The sequence below is a fragment of the Pseudopipra pipra genome, chromosome 2, assembly GCF_036250125.1.
Source record: "Pseudopipra pipra isolate bDixPip1 chromosome 2, bDixPip1.hap1, whole genome shotgun sequence".
NCBI classification, from domain to species: Eukaryota; Metazoa; Chordata; class Aves; order Passeriformes; family Pipridae; genus Pseudopipra; species Pseudopipra pipra.
The window spans coordinates 41,348,908-41,370,741 of NC_087550.1; the positions used below are offsets into that span (position 1 = coordinate 41,348,908).

The 21,834-nt window shown below is 36.8% G+C and overlaps 1 protein-coding gene across 8 annotated transcripts in view; it reads left to right on the forward strand.

Moving 5' to 3' along the window:
- Positions 1-21,330, forward strand: part of YAP1 (Yes1 associated transcriptional regulator) — a 94,461-nt gene extending 73,131 nt beyond the window's left edge. For 2 of the 8 annotated variants that reach the window (XM_064645151.1, XM_064645146.1), the window contains 5 exons: positions 494-687; positions 2,192-2,239; positions 12,111-12,241; positions 16,266-16,378; positions 17,024-21,330. In XM_064645151.1, coding sequence (XP_064501221.1) covers positions 494-687; positions 2,192-2,239; positions 12,111-12,241; positions 16,266-16,378; positions 17,024-17,262 — 725 coding nt within the window. In that variant the 3' untranslated portion in view covers positions 17,263-21,330. The remainder of the gene's footprint in view (positions 1-493; positions 688-2,191; positions 2,240-12,110; positions 12,242-16,265; positions 16,379-17,023) is intronic. The other 6 variants (XM_064645152.1, XM_064645147.1, XM_064645153.1 and 3 more) reach the window with 3 other exon arrangements.
- Positions 21,331-21,834: the final 504 nt, after the last annotated feature.

The following is a 21,834-nucleotide window of genomic DNA, read 5'->3' on the forward strand; positions in this document are numbered from 1 at the left end:
AAGAATTTAACTTCCACTTAAATTAACCTTTAACTAGATGTAGTTCAGTATAAGTAGGATGATCCATTGTCATTCTCTGTGTTCTTGAGTTTAATGATTCTAAGATATCACATGAATAAAAAAAGTTATTTTATACTATTCGTGTCTAAAGTGAGAATAGTTTATTAGAAAGAAGAGAGATCCTTGTAATTCGACTTGAAATATTTTACTACCACTTTTGAATTTTTCACCAGCTTATGTATTTAACTGTTCTCAGAAGCTTTTCAAACAAGTATGTATTCTTAAACAGGAGACTATTACATTAATTTTACACACATTGATTGCTCACACATGTGAGCATACATTTCACACTTTGAACATCAGTGTAACTGCATGTTTTGCGCTATCATGGCTTGTCATATAAATTTTTTATTATATGCCTTTATGGATAATACTTTCCTTGCATGTATTTGTTTGAGTTTCATTTTAAATGTTTATTGTTTTGGTTCCTTAGCCATGAATCAGCGAATCAGCCAAAGTGCTCCAGTGAAACAGCCACCTCCTCTGGCTCCTCAGAGTCCTCAGGGTGGTGTGATGGGTGGGAGTAGCTCCAATCAGCAGCAACAGATGAGACTTCAGCAGCTACAGATGGAGAAAGAAAGGCTGAGACTGAAGCATCAAGAACTGCTTCGGCAGGTGAGGCCACAGGTTAGACACCTACTTCCACTATTTCTTTTGTATGTTATGTTTTGATTTGGCTAAGTTGTTGTTTCAATGAGTCTTAAAGACCTGTGACTGTACAAAAAGCTTTGAGATCTAGAAAGGTCTGAATTCATGCTCTTACTTATATCAGCTTGGTAGTGAAAATATCTGACTTATCAGACTGAAGGATTTTGCTTTCCTTCCTCATTCCTCTCTCTAAAAGAATTCTCTGAGAACAGGTTTCATAAATCAAAAAGGATGACAACATGGACTGTTGATGTGATTGGATATTCCTCTTGAGGATATATTTCATATTCATTGAGTTCCAAGTCATGTAAAAGGCAAAAAGTTGGTTCCCACAGCTGCTTTGGTTTTCCCTTTTAAGTGGAAGAAAGTCTTCAGTTTTAGAACCTGTTGTAGTCTGCAATATTTTGAAGTATTTTTAAAGTTCATATAAGATTCATTAAGGGGGACACCTTGTTGCCAAAATCTTGCCCGTTCAACAGTGGAGTGAGCATGGAACAACTGAATCACTGCTGCATTTTGAACCCATGGTTTTCTTATGCTGAAGAACTTCAAACTTCATGATTAGGCTACAAGCTATTCTTTTCAGTATTTTTCTACTATATGAATATAGCTGTAGCAGATGTTAAAGTGTAGGACTAGACTTTGCAGTCTCTGGATGTTGAATTCGGTCTTGACCTCCTTTTGACTCTAAGCCTTCTGCTTCGATTTTTCCATCTGAATGTTTTAAGAGTTGCTACCATCTGTGCTAGATACTTAGGGTATTCTTTGGGGTTTTGACATGGCCAGAGAAAGCACTAATCTTTTCTTTGAGGAAAACCTTCTAAAATCTTATCCTTTTCACTTTGGGTGATGGGCCTTGTATCAGAAGAGGATAATATCTTAATGTCCTCAAAGACAGCTTTTCTCTTTCTTCATCACCTGCAGTATTCTGTCCTGGATTCTGACTCCCGTTATCCCCTTTGTAGTCAAGGCCTGTTTTGTAGGAATCTTCAGCATCTCTTGGTGTAAGATGGGTCATCTTTACAGCCGTTACTTTTTATAGTACTCTAGGTAAGAATACATTGCAAAGGTGGTATCAGGACTTTCTCTCTGCTTAAGCACCTGGGCTTCTGCTGTTCCTGCTTTGCAATTAATCCACCAACAAACATTTTACCCTGCGCTAGCATGCTTCTAGGTAGGCCTTCTAATTGTCTTCTTGCCTCGGTTGTCATTGAGAACCTGACTAACTTTGGACCAGGTGACAGCCAGTTTTCTTCATGTTGTTCTCTCTAGTCGTTAAGCTTATCTGTCAAATACTCATCCTTGGTAAATCTGTGAGTTTTGTTTCACTGTGTCATGATTTTTATAGTTTCTTAACTCCCTTATCCTGTCTCATCTGGCCTGTCTTGGGGGCTTGATACTACAAGATGGTGTTTGTAAGACAGCCTGCATAGGTAAACCATGCAGCTAAAGTAATTTTTATCCATCTTATTTTTACTCTTAGGCAATGCGGAATATCAATCCCAGCACAGCAAATTCTCCAAAACATCAGGTAGGCTCTTAACTGATGTTTCAGCATAATTAGAAAAATGAAAGCATTAAATTAGGCTAGCAGGGAACTTTTTGCTACATGAAGGCATTCTAAGAACAGAAAAAACATACAAACCAAAACCAAGCTCTGCCATGCGAATTTTTGAACTACTTTTCTGGTTGTGACCCTAAACACTGTTTTTTAAGAGTGCTGCATTACCACAACTTTATATCAATATTTAAGAGCAAATGAGGAATTCATTGCACATTTTTCTGCATTGAAAACAACCTTCTTGTTTAGCATTCTTGAGGATACTGCTATTCCAGTCCCGTTGTCATCAAGATGTGTATTTAAAAGAAACTAAGGTCGTAGTTAGTGACTTTTAAGTACTGTTCATATGAATGTTCTTATCGGTTTGTTTAAACAGGTATGATCTTGAAGAAGGATATCTGTAATCAGTTAATAAAAAGTCACTTGAAATATTTATGATTTTTAAACATGCACAGGTAACAGAATTACTTAATAGATTAGACTAACAAAATAATTGCTATGCAATTATATAATACATAATATGTAATTATTCCATTTTGACATTTAGCAGGCTCTTTCACAGGTACATTTTCCAAATAGGAACAATTCAGAAAAGCCTTTCAAGTTCAGACCAAAACAAAATTGTTCAAAATGTGAAGCATAATAAACAGGTTAATGTGATCTTTTAGTTTCTAAAGAAGTTGAATATGGAATGAATCTCTGAAAGGGTGATTTATATGTATATTCAGAGAGCTTCATGTTTGCTGGTGCTAACAGTATTCTTAATCTGTTAGTTCTTAGTACAATATTTATATTGGCTTGTATTGTACTTTGTGTTTTAAGAACAACTGTATGCACTAGGCAGGAAAAGCAGAATAAAAGAAAGTATCCTGTGTTTGGAAGCCATGGTGTACTGGTGTACTATTGCATACCACAAAATTTGTATGTTACTAGTTTGGAGAAGAGGAACCTCGGACCTTAGAAATAGTGCTGACATCCTGGAATAAATACTTTGCTTGGCAATACCAGAGCAGTTCTTAAACTGAAGCATTTTAATTGAGATGTAATAACTTGATTCCTTTACAGACCATTAACCACATAATGATCTTTTCAATCAATATTAGATACTATTCTAGAGGAGAAAACGAATCCTAAAGAATTGTGGATATACAAGAGAATAAACAAAGGAGGACACTCCTCCACACCAGTTGGAAACACCTTATCTTCTGGCATAATTAGGTCATTCAGAAGGATTCAGGAGGGATGTTTTTCTTACTGAATGCCAAAAGCATATTCTATGTTGTCTTGTATGCCTGGAGCCCTGTCATACCATTGTTCATTCTTCCACAGTATCTTCTTCCTCTAGCCAACTCAGAAATATGCAGCGAATGGAGAACTTTGGTATCAGTTTCATACTTAACTGAGATTTTTGGAACTTCTTCAAATTCTGGCTTTAAATCCTAAAAAGTAGCAAAAACTCAAAGGGCCTATGCTGATAATTCACTGAATGCCTATGTAGTGGTCACTCTGCTTTGGGATAGAAACTGATGAAAGGATTTGTGCAAAAATCAGGATTGCTGTTACATTTAAACTAGTTTCATACCAGGCTCACCTATATAGTCACCTGCCTGGGCTCAGTTTTATTAGTCTGCACTCGTTAATGAGTTAAGGTGTGTTTGAGTGATCTGTTGGATAGAAAAGTACACAATCATGTCAACTTATAAGTTCTATAATACTAGATTATTCATGTTGTATCATCTAAATGTATTTCTTGTGTTTTTGTGTGTCACCTCAATAATGTATTGAGCAGGTGGAAGAAAGTGCTTAGAGAACTGCTTCTGGAAATTGTTCTCTAAATGCTTCTTGAGGCCTTGTACTCTAGAGGCAATTGTTGTCTGTCTTCTCCCATGATGCTATCTGTACATCCAATCAGGTCACAGATGACCTAGTGAATCTGTGAAAAATCTGTAGAAAGAATGAACATTTCTTCAGTCAACTTTTTCTTTCTGACAGATCCTTTCTTTCTTTTTGAATAAAGTTAATGAAGTCTGAAGGAATTATCTGCTTTCGTGATGATAAAGGTGTGCTTGATGACAGAATAATAGCTTCTCTTGCTAAATTTTAGATGTTCTCTTAAGGAATACTGAAAATAAAATCTTCATATGTTCAGTGCTCTTAATTCTGGGAAGACTAAAGTCTTTTGTTTGTAAAGAAATTTTGTGACACCAGCATTCTTAAAGCTTGTCTCTAATGAAATATCTGGCTTATATGGATAAAAAATCCATAACTTTTAATGGGATCTCTGAGCTTTTCTAAATCACAGAATCAAATAAGTTGGAAGGGACTGGTAGAGGTCATCTAGTCCAACATCCTCTTCCTTCTTGACATTTTTGTCCACGTATCCTGGATACAGTACCATGGGTGCATTGTTGTCTATGGTCAGGTTTTTTTGGTACTAAATGATCGTAGTATCCTTGCCACTTTTTATCTCTCTTCTGTGATACTGTAGTGTACTGTAGTGACACTAACACTCCAGGTGTTATGTATGGAGGCCTTAGCACCTTCTGGAAGGAGTAAACAATTGCTCAGCTTCATCTGTTTTTAGCAAGCACTGTAAGAGACTCTCCTTGTTTGAATGAGGATTTTATTGTAATGCTAAAAATATCCAAGTCAAAGGTGTCTGTAGCAAAAACTGTAATTTCCAGACTTATCATGTGTAAACAAGAACTGTCAATACATCCAGGAAATTTGAAAACACCAAGCATCTGTCCGGTTACTTAACGCTCTTCATTATCAATTATTTATGAAACTTTATAGATGCCTATCTGTCTTAGTTAAGAGATTGAATGACTTGAGTTTCTCTCCATCCCCAGTAGCTCTCCTTCCATTTTTCTGCAGTTAGCATCTGGTTGTCAACAATGTCTCACCTAGAGCAGATGTCAATCAGCTTTTGTATGTGTCATAAAATTGACCAGATATTAAGTAACAGATTCTGGTATGTGATGGAAAGAAATAGAGGCAAATAATGTCAAGGCACTGATGGCATTATTCTTAGATGATGTGCAAACGACTTTCTCATGCTAAGACTGGAAGAATTATTATTTATCTGCTTCTAATATCAAGATATTTGTTAGTAAGATCAGCACAGACATTTATGAGATAGGTTCCTATGTATATGCTTGCTCATTCTGTATCTACTGCTTGTTTCTAGCACTGAAATGAGATCTCTGAGAACAGCCCTGCTTCCCTGCTACTCTGTTCAGCTGTGCTTTCCAGCTTGGCTTTTCATTACCTCTGTACTGCTTTCTTGGTAGTTCTGTATACCTGGAATGTGCTCTCTGTTGATTGTTTCCATTCTTTTGTCCTTTATATTGTATGAAGTACCTCTCATATTCTCTGTCCAGTTGACCTAAACTCATTTCTAATCAACTTTTGAGTGATATCCTGGAAATTTCCCTTCTCGGTATAGAATCTGCAGAGACATATGGCCAGTCTGTCACTCTCTGCTGAGTCACTTGGTTTTGTTTCATACTTTTTTTCATGTTTGCACTGCATAAAATATATGCACTTACAGTACTGAATAGTTACTGGGTTTGAAATATTATTTTAGTTTCCTATGGTTCCTGGTTTTTTAGAAGTTCATCTTGGTTGATGTTTGACACCTTTCATCAGCTTAGTTGAGAAGATTTTGAGTATTCCAAGTAAATATTAAATTCTTAGAATACTCATAAATTGTTTTACAAGAAAGAATTTTTTTTTCAGTCACTTTTCATGCACACCAATACAAAGCTGTGTTACTGTCAGATTTGGGACATGTTCTAGAAAGAAAGGAAGATGTCATTTAAAACAAGTGCAGTCTTGAATTCTGTACTCTCTGAATTTCCATGATCAGTGAGGCTGGAAGTTTTACTGAAGACTTGAGGTATTATTTGTGACCCTTTTTTTGGGTTTTAATTGCTTGATAGCTCTTTTTACTAGTGCTAAGTTTTGCTTTATCCCTCGTGGTTTAAGTTTTGGTAGATGTTTCTTTAGCACAGTGAAACAGAGCAAGGACAGAAAGTTGGCACTCTCCAAAATCAATAACAAGAGTTACTAGAGAACTGTCATGAAGATAAGGGAGCCGAGCAGCATATATAATATCATAAGATTCCAAGGAAGCAGAAATCAACTTTGTATGCATTTATTTGAACTGTTGATACACTTTAGTTAACAGGAATATTTGACTTCATTAGGTAACAAACTGTTGTTATTCACTGGACTACCTTCCAAAAATCTTTGCAATTAATGAACTGATTCCTTTAGTCTGTGGCAGTAAATTCAGCATGTAATAACAAGCCTTAGCTTACTATCTTTATATAGGCATCTGATTCTTGGAAAGCACTTGTATTTTAGGTAGCTAAAGATTAGTTCAGATAATCTGTGAAGTACCTGTCAATTACTCAGCATCAGTTGCACAGAGCTTTGTTACAGAGTACCATGAAGCTTACACATAAGGTAGTACACCTATACAGTACTGTGACTTGGGAAATTAATTCACAGGAAGACTTAGTCAGCTGGCTAGAGCAATCCTAAACTGGGACTGAAGACTGCAGCTGAGGAGTTGTGTGGTATTTTTTAAGCAAAATATTTGCTTCTTAATAAAATTACTTCTTGCTGAGAGGTCTGGTAGACATGCTCTGGCAAACTGAACTGCAGCAGTTTAAGGTGTTTAACTCGGCTGTCTGCCAGTGATTGCCTTAATAATAAGACAGCAGAACAGGATGTATTTAACGTCCTTTTTGCATAATCTATTAGCTGAAGCATTGGTGCGGCCACACTGCAAGACAGATCAAATATCTGATCTGTCAGAAAAAAAAAGCATTTTTCAGCTTGATCTGTTTTCTGATTTGTCTTAGTGTATGGCCATACAAATGCTAGTTCCCAGCTGAAAGGAGGGTAAGAATATGCAGTCAAAGGCCATCTGTAACTATCAGTAGAAAGTCACTTGGAGTTGCCCACTGTGTTGACCCACAGTGATTAAGAAATCGAGATCTTCCTCTGACCTGGCTAAAAAACTCTGCTGCTTCTAAACACTATGAAATAAATATGAAAGTTTTGTCAGAGCATCAAGGATTTCAGCTTGAAGTGTGATGTCCTGTAGAAATTATGGAACTGTTCCTTGACCACATTATTGTTGAAGTTTCTGGTATTTCTGATGAGCATGCACTAAGGTACTGCTTTAAATACATGATTGGACATAAATAAGCAGACTGAGACTAAGTTGTTGAAAGGGTGTCCTGTGTGGCTGCATTTGTTGGGGGGCAGTGTATGCTGGCTGCCATCAAAGTATACAAAAGGTGGAATTCAGCTAGTTTTACTTCAAAAGCATCATTGCTGTTGTTCAGCCATCTTGGGAACTAAATGCTTTAAATGTTATTCAGGTCCTGAAATAGTAGAGTAGCTTCATTCGTTATTGAAAACCATAGATCTGAGTGAAACTTTATTAGTTCGTGTGGCAAGAGTTTGAGTTTCACACACTGTTGGTTTAAGTGGAAGCAGATGAGCAGCATTAGATGGAAGATACCCAGTAGGAAAGATATTTGTATTATTTTAGTAATTTGAAAATTCAGAAGCTGTTGATTGGACTTGCAGCACCTAAGCTTTACAGATCAACAAAATAATTATATTGCTTACTTGTGAAAGTAGATCTTTATGGATAAACACCTTGTCTTAAAGTCTGTAGAGTAAACCAGAACTACCTTCATTGCCAATGCCTCTCATTGCTTCAGGACACATTTTGTGTCTGTACAGGAGTTGTAGCTCTCTGCAGAGGGTTTCTTGTAGTCACCAGTGCTGCTTGCAGTTGCAAAACTTAATCACAGAAGTACTGCTAAAGCAATTGGGCAGCAAAAGATACAAGTCCTGTTGACCGAGTATGAGATGGCTGTGAATAATAAGCGGTAGAGGGAGGCCATTCAGCTGTGCATGGCCTTCCTGATTGCTTACTGCTGCTGACAGGTACCTTCCTTACAGAGCTCTGAGACACTTCAACAGGGCAGGTGTAGTGCTGTGGAGCCAGGAGTAGATAGATATTAAGAGGGTATAAAGCAATGGCTTTATACCTCAAGAGGAATATGAAGCAGGGGCACAGCAAAGGACTGCAAAACCAGACAAGAAGCTAGACTTCCATTACAAAAGTCTATTCCATTTTATGCTGCCCTATCTGCGCTTGTCATGCTCTACATAGCGTTGAGTTCTTTTCTAGGTGTATACAATAGAATTAATTATCACTCTGTGAGTATCACCTCTTAAATTAACTTTGCTGATTTTCACAGTTGCAACACTGAATGGTACGTTTTCCCCTTACTCTTCACAAATTGCATAACTCATCATTGCTGAGTTCATTTGTCTTCATCTGTCTGTGTGTCTTCCCTATTTCTTTTGTATATGTGCTGTAACTCTGTGGCTGTCACAAGAATGCAGACAGTTAATACGAGGAAAAAACTGGTGCTGTAAGTGTGTCCATAAGTGTTGTGGTCTTGTCCTTCCCCTAAAATTTCTCTCCCTTGCTAGGGAAGCTTGTGGATAATTTGATGGTCAAGCAGTGGAGCAGTGGTTGGGGGCAGAAATGTTACAATTGGCACTCTTAAAGTAAATTTATAAAACCAATTAAAAGCATATATTAATTCAAATTGAGTAGCGTATCATATGTTTGATACAGTAAGAATATGATAAGTGAGTTGCACAAGGGAGTCGTCTGCCTTTCCTGAAAAGCACATGAAGATAAAAATGCTCTGAAAAAGGTATTTTTATAAAGTTACTTTGGACATGGTGTGAATGACCTGGAACTGCATGTAAAATTTAATCTGTATGCAATTATGACAAAAAAAACGTGGATAAGGTCAGCCAGATAAACTACACAGTGCTGACCTTATTTTTAAAATCATTTAAGGAGATGACAGATCATTTTGGTCTTTTTGTAATAACAAAAATTCAGCTTTTGTGTTACCAATAGGTATTAATCTTTTCTTTTCCCAGAGGTACTTAAAAAAAGTTTGACATACTTACAAAAATAGGATGAGATCAGGTTATAGAAATCTAAGCCAGGATTTTGTCATGGTTTTATTTTTGCCTCCAGACTTTAAATACTTCTAATAAAGGATATATTTTAAAGCATGAACTAAAAGCCTAGAGTTCACATTGCTGTTTGGAACTGGGAGAGGCTTGTACCCTTCCGTACATTTTTTTACATTTAGGAAGCATAAGTTTTTTTTATTGCAAATCAGTTTTATAAAGACAGAGAAATGAAAAGACCATTCTTCAAGCAACACAACTTCAGTTTCCATTACGTGGACCTTTTAGGAAAAATAGTCTTAATAGACTCTTTAGGGCTTGTAGGAAACTGCTTATCTTACATAATGATTTAAAATTGCTCTGTATTTGTTTCTGAGTAGTCCATCTTTTTGGGTAACTCCTTTCTCTTTCAGACTTCCAGAATGACATAAGTGTATTACTTTAAATGACTAATGTAATAACATTCTTTCAAGGGGAAAGTGCTTCTGACTTCTAAATAAGTATCAGTAATGCTACTTATAAATAGTTAAAAATAGTTGTAGTTTTGCATTTTTAGCAGTGTTGTTGAAACAAGGGTAAAAGTAGTACTAATTTTAAAAATACTAGTTGGACTACATTGTACATGCCAAAGAATAGGCAAAATACAATTGTCTCTCCTGGCTTAATACAACTCTTTTTAGTGGGCCTTCAGTGAAATGTGGTAAACAGAAAAGAATTTGTGGCTTTTTTCTTTCCTGTTGTCAGTAGCTCTTGAAAAGGGGACATGTATGGATTTCCTCTTCTCTCTTTTTCTCACTCTCTCAACTATTAAATCAGGAGGCAGTGCTGACTGGAAAGATCAGGCCTACCACACAATGAGATACAATATCACTTTCATGCTTCATATACAAAAATGAGTCCATGTAGGTTTTGCTTTTTTACTACTCTTTGTGGCACTGGTGTATGATTAAGCTTCTTCTGCAGTTTTGGCTCCTCCTCTTCATCCTAGTCAGGGACTGCAGCTCAAGGAAATAAAGATGCAATGTACAGATCAAACCAAGAGGGAAGGGGAAAAGGACAAAGCATGTGAGTGAGCCATCTCTGGGATGGCTGTTTTAAGACCTTCTGCCTTCTTCAGATCACTGTTTAGGAAGCATTCCAGGAATGAAAACTTTTTGGTTTTTTTCTAAATGGATTTAGTCTACCTGTATATCAGGTAATTCGTGACTGATAAAAGTTTGTATACTTAGCTGTAAAGTAAGACCTCATTATATAGGCTTTCAACTTGGGTTTAGTACATAAGCAAATGAAAATTATATGGATAAACCTTTATAAATTATTAGAAGGCACCTAGCATCATGTGATCTGGAAATGAGGAAGGAGTATTATTACTGTTTGTTAGAACAGTGGCAAAGTAAGTGGTGGTAAGCAGGGGACTGGATTTACTTGAAGTAGGAAGTTGGATGTGATGAACACAAAAACCAGTGATATGTTTGTACACTTTCTGCAAAGACCTAATCAAGTGTAGTGAGAAAATCTTCTAGTGCAAGACGTAAAACTTGGTATTAAAGGGATACGTAATAATCCACAGGAATGGGAGTGAAGCATATGCAGATGAGAAAAGTTAAAAAAACAGGCAGGAGGGAAGTATTCCAGCACAATCTGCTGGAAAATAAAATAACCTTAAAACTTTTTTAAAAAGAAAACACTAGAAGAATTGGAGAAAGGTTATTTTTTATATTTTAAAAGTGTACAGTACAGTAGTCCTTAGGCTTGTCATTGAGAATGGATGAAGATCTTTCACTTTTACAAGTGAGAAATATTGGGTATTGTGAAGACTGACAAGATTGGTTTTGCCTGAGGTTATCTTTCCAGGCACAACCTGGAAATGACATACTACTAATAATGGTAACAAGATAGTCAAAAGATTTATTTACCAGTCTTTACATTAACAAAGCTCAGTCATGGTGAGCCATTGATGATGTTTTAGGAGAGTTGCTTGAAGAAAATTATTTTTTCTTTCACATGTTTAACTCATTGATTACTTGTTTAAAAAGGGGGAGAGGGACCACTGGAAATTGCATAAAGTGCTGCTTATGTCCATCCACCTTTAATTTCATGTATTTTATGTTAAAAGTTATTTTCATTAATTACTAATGACAGGCTTTATGGATGGTTTGATTCAAGCTGGTGAACGGTCAGATGTGTAAAAATGTATATGTAATCTAGGTTTGTAACTTCAGAATAGCAGTGTCTTAAGTTTTATGAAGAAATTACTGGGGATTTAAAGAGCTTTGGGATTTATTTGTGGGACAGATCAAATAGATTTGATCAGTCAGAAATTTCAAAATACATGCCTCAAACAGGAAGAGTGAATGGGGAAGACTTGAAACAAGAAAGGTACAAAGGAAACCAGGGAGTGAATCAGAATTTAAGAGAAACAGGGGGAAAGTGCTAATCAGTAGAGGTAGACAGAGATATATTTGGGGTCAGATAGTATTAGCAATTCTTTTTTTGGTCTTAAGAATATACTTAGCAAAAAGATATTGAAATGAATTAGAAAATATTTATGTAAATATACAGATATTTGTATCCATAAATACATTTTCAGTGCAGTCTCTGTAATGCTGGGCATGATTTGTGGAACTTGCATTGTCATTGAAGCCAGGACGGATTCTTGCTTTGTCCTCAGAAACTTAATTTCATTTAACTCTTGTAACTGGAAGCAGTAAAAGCATCAATTATCTATAATGTCATGTATCTGTGTATCTGAAAAGTGCATTGAAATGCCTAACATGATCTCTCTTTTTCCCCCCTCCTGCTGTTCTAGGAATTGGCTCTCCGTAGCCAGCTTCCAACAATGGAACAAGACGGTGGATCGCAAAACCCCGTGTCATCTCCTGGAATGTCTCAGGAACTGAGAACAATGACTACAAATAGTTCTGATCCCTTTCTTAACAGGTTTGTAGGAGTAGCTACTAGAGGAAAAAAATTTGATTTAAAATTCTGTTTGGTACATGTAATAGTTTATTTTGAACATCTGTCTGTGCCAAGAGCCACAGCTGTAAATGAATCTTTCCTTAAATGGCAAGTCTAGTAAAAGTTGAGGATTAAAAGCTGTCTCCTGTGGGAGGAAGTAGTCTGTTCAGACTTGTAGGAAGGTTTTTATTCAAAGTCATAACATGTTTGTCTCTGCATAATCTGTTGACTAACAGTCATTTCAAATTACTGACTCAAAGAATTTGTGAATAGCTCGCTGTGAGATCAAATGAACTGTGAGGCACATTTAGGACTACACCTTGAGGTTAATTTTAAAGTTTCTCCATTCATCCCTTCCTTCCATTTCAAGTATTTAGTAGTATTTTTACTCTCTTAATGTTAGGTTGGCAAATAGTGGCATGTTTCATTTTAAACGCTGTATTATTTTGAAGTGGGTATTTTAATTCAAGATTTAGAATTTTACAGTATACACTAGTTTTTAATATAACTTTTTCCTTAATCCCTCTGAGTTGGAGTGTTTGTTATGCTGGAAATACTATTCAAATTACAGCTTGCAAATGCTTCATACTAAACATTACAACTTTGGAAAAACTACTGGAGCTTGAGATGAATGATGTCTGTATTTTGGGTAACCCCTCAGGAAAATTTATCTCCTACACAGATAAATATGACTAGAAAACTTAATTTTTTGTTAGAGGGAGGGATTATCCTCTATGGAATTCATCCTGGGATCTTGTGTGAGCTGCAGCTGTGCTGGTCTTGTCCTAAAGTATAGAAAGGACAAGAAATGTTAAACCTGACCTGCTCTCCTCTGAGAAGGCTCAGTAGACAGATGATGGTCTTGATGTGTTCTAGTAACATACTAACTTGAATTTCTGGAAGGCTGTTGCCATCATACATACAGGTCCTCACATCTTCAAAACCTGTTTTCTGAAAGAAATACATCTTCAGGTTTCAAATGGCCACAGCAATGGGCTGATGCAGTTTATCCATTGTGAGTCTACACACATGAAATACAAAGTGATGGATCTTTGCCATTAGCTACAAACAGGACAAAAGCTAGAAAGGGCAAATTCATGTTTTGTAATTTCATGGCAGGTTGATATTTACTGTAAAGTGCAAAAAGATACTGCTTGCCTAGTTGCATATAGGTTTGACTGGGTTTGTGGGCTTTTTTTGTAGCCCTTACTCCATGCAAAATATTAAAAATGTGTACTTGACTTGAGTTCAGAATATTTTAATTTGCATTTTGATCTGAGCATTGTCTCCTTCTAGGTTATTTTATGTGCATCACCTCATTTAATTCTATCATATGGGTATGGGAAAGGGATTTTTAAGAAAGGACATTTGTGAAAATGCTTTGCTGTCCTGAATTAGATACAGCAGTCCAATAGTTTTGCTCTAAAGTTCTTGTTGATATTCCTTATGTTAAAGTTCAGACTTAGGGAAATACTTCGTTCTGTCTTTATAGGCTGTATATAAAGTTCCTGGTGAACTAATTTTAGGCCTAGGTCCTAGTTTTAGGCCCTGAATTTGGATATGCAAAGTTTAGGTAGTCCACTGCTTGTATAATAGAAACATTAAAAAAAAAAAATCTCAGAAAATAATGAGTACACTGGAGCAATTTGAGAAAACATGCAGTAGTGTTTTCATGTACATAGTCTAATCTTCTGCCTGCTATCTTCAGTACTTCCTGTCATTGTGGCATATTTGATTTTTTTGAATGGGTCATTCAACAGTGCAGATTTTATTAGACTATTTCACCTTTTGATTTACCACACTGTTCATATATTTTTGTCTGCTAGATTTATATTGGTAGTGATGGTAATTCTCTGTTTAACTCCTAAATTGGTATTTCTTCTTTTGTGTACACATATTTTAATAGTTATTAGTTGAAGAAGAATCCACTCTATTTTGGGTAATGCTGTTTAGTTCAATGTGGTAATTTTGGGTGGTATGACTACTAAATGAAGAAATCCTTGTGGAAGAAAGAGGAAATGTATATTAAGGAGTGATTTGAAGAGAAGTGCTGGACATTCCAAGTGTGAGAGCAGCAGCCAAAAAGCCTTCTCCACTAAAGTGATTTAGTTCAGCATTGCCTCAGTTCTGTTTTTGGTATTTTGTCCCATAAAGTAAACCAGTATCTTTTTTCACAGAAGTTTTAAATAGTTTATTTATTAGGATTGTGTCAAATGTGTGGTGATTCTATTCTTAAATCAATCTAAAAAAAGAGAAATATTTATGATTTAACTGTAAAGAAATGTTAGGTTCCTTTCTCATATGGTAAAGATGTCCTCATGAAATCTAATACATATATATGTCTTATGGCATTCTACTGGCATCCAATGTTGAATAGCTGTTCATCACCATTTTGGTTCTTCATTCTTAATAAAAAGACATATACTATATACTTCACAAGCACATTATGAGAAGTATCAGTATGTCTTCAGATGCTAATTTGAACAGTAAATCAAGTTGATCTTCATTTAGTATGCAGGCTGGAAAATCAGTAAAGATTCTCAGTGAATGCTACCACAACCTGAAGAAATATAGATTTTGAAAATATTTTGTGAAAAGACTGGATATTAGGAAATGCAGGGGAAGGGAGGTAGTAGTGTGCTCCTGCAACTGCTTATGCAGGCCACTGCTCCTGCCATCAGACCTCCTCTGGCGTGGGCTCCTCTCCACAGGCTGGAGCTCTTGCCAGGAGCCTGCTCTAACTTGGCCTCTCCATGGACTACAGCTTCCTTCAAGGCATGCCCCCCTGCTCCAACACAGGGTCCTCCAGGGGCTGCAGGTGGATCTCTGCTCCATCATGTTACCTCCATGGGCTGCAGGAGCACAGCTGCTTCACCATGGTCTGCACCTTGGGCTGCAGGGGAAGTCTCTGCTCTGGCATCTGGAGCACCTGCTCCCCCTCCTTCTGCACTGACCTTGGTGCCTGCAGGGCTGTTTCTCTCACATATTCTCACTCCTCTCCTCTCTCCCATCTGTTCAGCATTTTTACTCTTTTTTAAAAAATATGTTATCACAAAGGTACCACCGCTGTCACTGATGGGCTCAGCTTTGGGCAGTTGGACCACTTTGGAGCCAGCTGGAACCAGCTGGGTCAGACGTCGGATCAGCTCCTGGTGCCTTCTCACAGGGTACATCCCTGCAGACCCCTTGCTACCAAAACCTTGCTATGTAAACTCAATCCACTGGCCAGCTTCCCCGCCCCATCCCAAATTTCCCACTGTGGCTTTCTTGGTTTTGCTCGCTGCGCTGGCGGTAAGATGGCAGTAAGAAAGTGAGTGCACGTAAGGCCCCATGCCATTAGTTTGGTTAACCGTTCTGTCAACAGGATCATTCTGAGCGGGGTTTGTTTACAGGACAGCTTCTGTACTAGTATTTGATTTATATTAGGGCACTCTGTTGCCTTGACGTGTGACTGAACAAGTAGTAATGCAGCAGTGGGAAGCAATTGAAGAATAGCTAAAGGAGTTCCAACTATTTATAACAGCAGTGACCTAAAAATATACTTCAGTGGTTGATTAAACATGAAGACATTAGTAGTTAGAAATATTTTTTTGTTATCCTTATGGAAGCCTGAAAGGATGAGCCATCATTATTATTATTTTTATAATCATCACAGACTATCTCATATGCTTCCAATGGTTTTAGCTGTGGGTGGGTGGGTGTGAAAATATTAAAATTATGCAGAACACAAGTAGGCAGTTTCTTAAAGCTGCTTGAATATGCTCTCATCAAGTTAAATTGAATCTAAATAATATGGTTTTAATTGGAAAAGGTCTGCATAAAGTACAACCCAGGTGTCCCACCCAGACAAAGGCTTCAGTTTTTTTATCACAGTAGAGCATTTCTCAGGACAGCAATGTTTCCAAAGCCCTTGAATTGGTTGAAAACAAGCATCTATTTTATTTTCTTCTATAATCCTCTGTTTTTCTTCAAAAACCCTCATTTTTTTGTCTTTCTTCTGTTGCAGTGGAACATATCACTCCAGAGATGAAAGCACAGATAGTGGACTTAGCATGAGCAGTTACAGTGTACCCAGAACCCCAGATGACTTCCTGAACAGTGTTGATGAGATGGATACAGGTCTGGTTTTGTGTTCATTTTTAATGCATGTTTTCCTAATATACTTGTATCCATTTGCAATGAAAACAGTTAACTCTGAGAAGCTGTGATACTTTTTGCATTGTTTTTCTACCTTTTTCTATTTTTTCTATTTCCCCTATTTCTGTAATAGAAATGTTATGGTTAGATTTGTAAAAAACGTATTGATAATCAACTGTATTGGAAGGATGGGAGATTGCTCATAAACAGAATCACTCTTGTTGTTATAAGAAATTTGAGTGTGTTATAAGGAATTTGCTTTTTAAAGTATATTTTTTGTTCAGAGCTAAGAACAATATCTCCTCCAGTGTTGTTAATACTACTCCAAAACTGTATTTGATTCAGTATTGTCTTCTTCCTTTAAGTGTAAAAATCATATTATGCTAAATGACATCAAAGATCTGTAGAGATTTGGGTTGCGTAGATGAAAATTTGAAACAAAGACATGTTCTTTGTACATCTACATGCATTCAAGTTACCCTTGGGGTTTGTGATGGATTTTTGTGAATCACATTGTTTGTATAATGCAAGAGATACATGATTAACCTTTAACCAGTTGTCCTGTTAAATTATAGGTTTGGTACTTCCAGTATATTTAATATCCATCTTACTTTGTGTTATAACTAGGTGACAGTATCGGCCAAAGTAACATACCATCCCATCAGAACCGTTTCCCAGACTACCTTGAAGCCATTCCAGGGACAAATGTGGACCTTGGGACACTGGAAGGAGATGGGATGAATATAGAAGGAGAAGAACTGATGCCAAGTCTGCAAGAGGCTTTGAGCTCTGACATCCTTAATGACATGGAATCTGTCTTGGCAGCCACCAAGCTAGATAAAGAGAGTTTTCTTACTTGGTTATAGGGGCCTCAGGGAGACTGAATTCTAAATCTGTGAAGGATCTAAGGAGATTAGGACATCTGTATCTGAAGTTCAGAACAAGCCAGTGTGGCACACTTTGGCTTGTGTTCAGAAAAGTAAATGAACAAATATTCAACGAGATTCTTTCAGTTTGCTCTTCCTTGTCCATCGCTGCTGTTATATATTGCTGACTTTTTTCCACAGTTGACTCTGAAGAACAGACATCTTGATTTTTTTCTATTGCTGTTGCAACTACTGTTCAAGGGGGGTGGGGAGGGATGATGAGCCTATTTGGATGACGAATGCCATTCCTTCTGTCCTAGTGTGCGCTTGCATATCATTTTATCTAAGTACTCAGATTTGAGAGTTAATTTCTGCATGTCACTGCTTGTAGTTTGCTTAGCTAGTTGTCTACTGCTGCCTGTGACAAGTGGTAAAACATGACATACTCGGGTGACAAGCCAAAAATGATGTATCTGGTCAAAAGAAGTCAATACTGATTTGGAGATACAACTTAAAGGAGGGCTGAAGACTGTTTGGCATTAAGTGTTTCTACTAGTAGCTCTTTCATTAGTCACGAAGTGCTCTTCTTCATATGTTATAGTAAATCATGAGTCATTTTACATAGAAACGTATATGAACTTTGATTGTTGCCACATACTCTAGCCTAACTTTTGTTTGTCATCAATACTTTGATTATTTTTGTTAGTTGGTTTAACTGTAGCTGTAGGATGGGAAGTAATTATAGGTGTTCTTGGGGTTTTTTTAATAGTGAAATCTAAGGGGTTTTTCTGATTTCACACAGTCTTATTTAAATCTGAATTGTCTGCTTTTTTATACTTAAAACATGCCTATTGTAGCCTGATAAGCTAGTGAGTACATAAACCAGTATGTTTTGCCTGTAACTTTTTTATTTTTTTAAAGGCTAGTTTTGAATGTAATCATTAGAATTTATGACCAGTGGCTTATTTTTCGTGTATATTTGCAAGATTTTGAATTAGAATCTGATAACAGCAATGTAAAAGTTAAAATACTGTGTTGTATGTACAATTTTTAAATGCATTTTAAAGTAGCAGAAACCATTTTAAAATTACATGCATCTAATCTCTCTTCTGGTTTTCAGTTTTGATCTCTGAGTTTAGATTTTAAAATCCTTAATGGGAAAAAATTGGTGAAAAATTTCTCTCAAGTTAGCATGGACAAAAAGTCTGAACCATTAATGTCACTGTGCGTTGCAATGAAAAGGCTAGAACACCAAAAAATCCTCAATTAAAACTTCTAAGTGTAATAGTTATCAAATTCTGTTTGGTGAAAAATAAGCCCTGGACACTATATGTAGAAGAATGTAAAGATATGTGTTAGATGGTGACATGAGCAGGTAATGAAGTGTATATTAGTAGTAGAGCTTAGCATGGGGTAGAGGTGAATATGAATTATCTTTATTTTAACAGGAAAAGATGTATCACTAAGTTGTCTGCAGGAGTTGACACAAGTTTCCAAAGAGTATTTTTAAATGAACAAAATGAGCATGAATCAAACTTTCAATATAAGCTATGAATTTTTGTGGGGCTTTTGGGCTTTTTCTGATGAAAAAGTGTCACCAGTTAACACCTCTATAATTAAGGGCCTGTCACCATTCTCAACATGAGCCTTTATTTTCAAGGGTGTATAACATGACTATAAAGATACTCTAGGCGTGTAACTTGGTTTTGAAAAAAAAAATCTCACTTAGCAGGGACTATTCCCGAGGAGAGATTTTTGGGGTTTTATTGTTTTGCTTTTTAAGACGTTGATTATTTTTCAAGTTAGGAATGAATCAGCAAAACAGACAAAAAACCCCCCGATATTATCATTGCCATTTGGATTTTTTTTTATGCTTCAGAAATAGTTCTGTTTTAGGATGATGTAAAGAACGAAAACTCTGAACCAAGTTCATTTTAAAAACTGGAGCAGCAGAGGCAGAGATTTGAAATTTGCCACTATAAATGTAAACTTACTATTTTACGTAAGGATATTAGTGTTTGAAAAACACAAAATTTTGTGGCTTGTTATGGGATACAAGCAAGTTTTAAAATACTAATTTTTAAAACACATCCACAATGACAAATATATTCTGCTACACCAATACTTCAGCGATAAATAGGCCACTTATATTGTGCAATGACACAGTAGCTCCTAAAGCAGTGTATTGTGTCCAAGATAGGGATTTTAGTAGCATTTTTGCAACTTTATTATGAATTCTTCTCTCTCACTCCCTTCAGGAGAGGAAAAAAAAGGACACTAAGTTGTTATAACTTGAATGGTCTGACATAAAACCACAACAGCAAGGAAAGTCAGAGTTGATTCCATTTCAGTTGTCTTCCACAGTTGTATCCAGGTATCGTAGCTCATACAGAACCATATATACTGAGTATACTGAGTAGGAAGGGACCCATCAAGATCATGAAGTCCAACTCTTGGCCCTGCACAGGACACCCCAAAAATCACATCATATGCCTGAGAGCATTGTCCAAATGCTTCTTGAACTCAGACAGGCTTGATGCTGTGACCACTTCCCTGGGAAGCCTGTGCATGAAGAAACTTTTCCTGATATCTAACCTAAACCTCCCCTGACACAACTTCAGGCCTTTGGGTTCTGTCACTGGTCATGAGAGTGAGGAGATCAGTACCTGTCTCTCTACTTCCCCTCATGAGGATGTTGAAGACTATAATGAGGTCTCTCCTCAGTCTCCTCTTCTCCAAGCTGGACAAACCAAGTGACCTCAGCCATTCCTCATAAGGCTTCTCCTCCAGTCCCTTCATCATCCTTGTGGCCCTTGCTCTCTAAGAGCTTAATATCTGTTTTATATTGTGGTGCCCAAAACTGCAAACAATATTGAAGGTGAGGCCCTCCCCAGTGCAGAGCAGAGCGGGACAATCCCCTCCCTCGACCGGCTGGCAATGCTTTGCCTGATGCCCCCCCAGGACACACTTGGCCCTCCTGGCAGCCAGGGCACTGCTGACTCATGTTCAGCTTGCCATGGACCAGGACACCCCAGTCCCTTTCTGCGGCACTGCTCTCCAGCCTCTCATTCCTCAGTCTGTACACACAACCAGATATGATGCACCGAGTGCAAACTCCTGACATGCTGTACCTTGCTCCAGCAGAAATGAGTACAGAACAAATTTTCTTTCCTTGCTTTTGTGTGTTTGTCGCAGCTTTAATATTTGAATGTTTTATTCTCAGTGTAGAAACACTAAATGGCTTATACTGTATTTGAGTAGCACTGCTTAGGGTAGATACTGACAAACTGGGAATCCTTGAACTGCTCTAACATTAATTATGTTTTGTGATACTTATTTTAATTGATTATAAGACACTTCCGTTCTCTCATTTATTAGGAAACATACAATAGAGATGCTGTACTGTTGGCAATCAGCATTAATTTGGGTTATTTTTTTTTTTTAATTCTGCAAATGCATTGTTTGATGAAGTGGTTAAAATTGTTTGCAATACAAAAGTTTTTTGGGTAGTATTTTATACTGTTGTATATATTGAAACAGAAATCATTGTAATAATTGTAATAGCTTTTAGTTATAAATACACTATATGCAGACAGATGGGGCTGTACAGTACTGTGCTGTTAACACCCGGGCAGGGCTACTGCTTGGAAACAGGTTGCAGTGTCAGTAAACCACATGGATCAAATATTGTACCATTCAGTGTTGGCGCTCACCAATGCAAAAGGAGAAGAGACGATTTCAACATGATTAACACTACATGGTAAATTAGTACTACAGTGACCTTTTCACTTACAAGCATGTTTTTTATACAAATTAACAGGTGTGCCTGTGTAAAATAATTTGTGTTCTGTATCTTGGAAAAAGTACTCTCCACATTTAGAATCACAGAATCATGTCGTATGTTAGAGAATTATGTCCAAAATTATATATATTACTTACCAATGTTATTTTTAGATACGAGCATGACTGTAAGCTAGGTACTTAAGTACATTCTGTTACATTATTTTTTCTTTATGTAATACTTTTTCAGTTGTTTTATTTGTTATAAATATATACTTTGTGCTTAAACTTCTTTGTTTGTTTTTAACATTCAGTGGTATGTAAAGATATGATTTCCTTCAGTAAGATGGATGCATTGAATTGTTGGAATGCCTATTGTAGTGCGTCTGTTCTTGTCCCCCTTGTCACTGCTTTTGTAGTCATAAACTCCAATCCTGCAAAAATGGTGTGCAAGCTCACCTGAGAGACAAATGAGTCCCACTAATGTCAGTGAAGGCTTAACATTAAAGTATACATCTCCGTGTCCTTGCAATAATGAAGAGACAGTGATTCTGCTGAGCGTCAGGCAGCTTGTGTAAAACAATTCTTTAATTGCATTCGGCACTATAGTGAGAACTGGTAACAGAACATCTGATTATCTACTAGAAGAAAGCATCCACTTTTTGCAGATATGCTTGCCATGTTCAGATGGCAGATACATTTTTGGCTAACTAAGTTTATGCATTAATTTGTGGCAGACTATCAATAAAGACACACTATTTTAATTTCCAAGTTTTGACTTATGAATTGGGA